General features: G+C 64.3%; 1 protein-coding gene across 1 annotated transcript; it reads right to left on the reverse strand.

The window, feature by feature from the left end:
* Positions 1 to 6: 6 nt before the first annotated feature.
* LOC112093519 (TORTIFOLIA1-like protein 4) lies at positions 7 to 816 on the reverse strand (the record flags this gene model as incomplete). The annotated part of the gene is made up of 1 exon (XM_024172156.1): positions 7 to 816. A coding segment is annotated over exon 1 (756 nt), but the record flags the coding sequence as incomplete, so codon positions are not given.
* Positions 817 to 823: the final 7 nt, after the last annotated feature.

Genomic DNA, 823 nt, shown 5'->3' on the forward strand with positions numbered 1-823 from the left:
CCCGGCCTTGAAATCCGATAACGCGTCTCTCTCCAACACCGCCAACTTCACCAGCGCCTCCGCCGCAGCCTTCCTCGCTGCCCAGTCCTCGCTGCTCAGAAACTGCACCAAACAAGGCACCAAATTCCTTAGCATCACCTCACCGGAAGCTCCTCCGGCGCCGATGACGCTTCCGATCAGCGTCAGGAGCGCCGGTTTCGCCTTAAAGCTCTCGCATTTCAGCAACTTCTCCAACCTCGGCATCAGCTTCGCCAGCCTCGCCGGCTCCGGATCAGCCGCGGCGTCGACGGCCGAAGCGAGGCACAGCGCCGCTCCGATCTGCGAGTTCTGGTCCTGCTCCGTAAAGAGAGCGTCGGAGAGCGGCTTCAGGAAGGACGACAGCGGCGGCTTGCTGACGTGGCATCGGAGGGCGCCGACGGCGTCGACGCAGGCGGATCGGACTGCCGAGTCCGGGTCACGGAGGCGGCGGCTGACGCCGGAGAGGATCTTCGTAAGGTGAGGAGCGAGAGAGTCGCCGTGGCTCTCCGAGAGGACGGCAAGGAGGCGGACGCACTGTTTCCGCACCGGCGACTTGTCGGAGGCGTCGGTGGTGTGGATGCAGGAGATGAACGCGCCGAGGGAGCTCGGCTCGAGGTCGCGAGCAATGGACTCGAGCTCTACGGAGGCTACGCCATAGGTGTCACGGTCGGAGAGCTTGTTCAGGCACGTGAAGACGCGGTGCTTGAGGTTCTGCGGCGGCGGCACGGAGGAGGCGAGAGGCATTTTCGTTCGCGAGCGGATATTTCGCTTCGAATTTCACGTCTAAGGCGGTGGCTGCGCCGAC

This window comes from Morus notabilis, unplaced genomic scaffold (assembly GCF_000414095.1).
Source record: "Morus notabilis unplaced genomic scaffold, ASM41409v2 Scaffold10727, whole genome shotgun sequence".
Classification (NCBI taxonomy): Eukaryota; Viridiplantae; Streptophyta; class Magnoliopsida; order Rosales; family Moraceae; genus Morus; species Morus notabilis.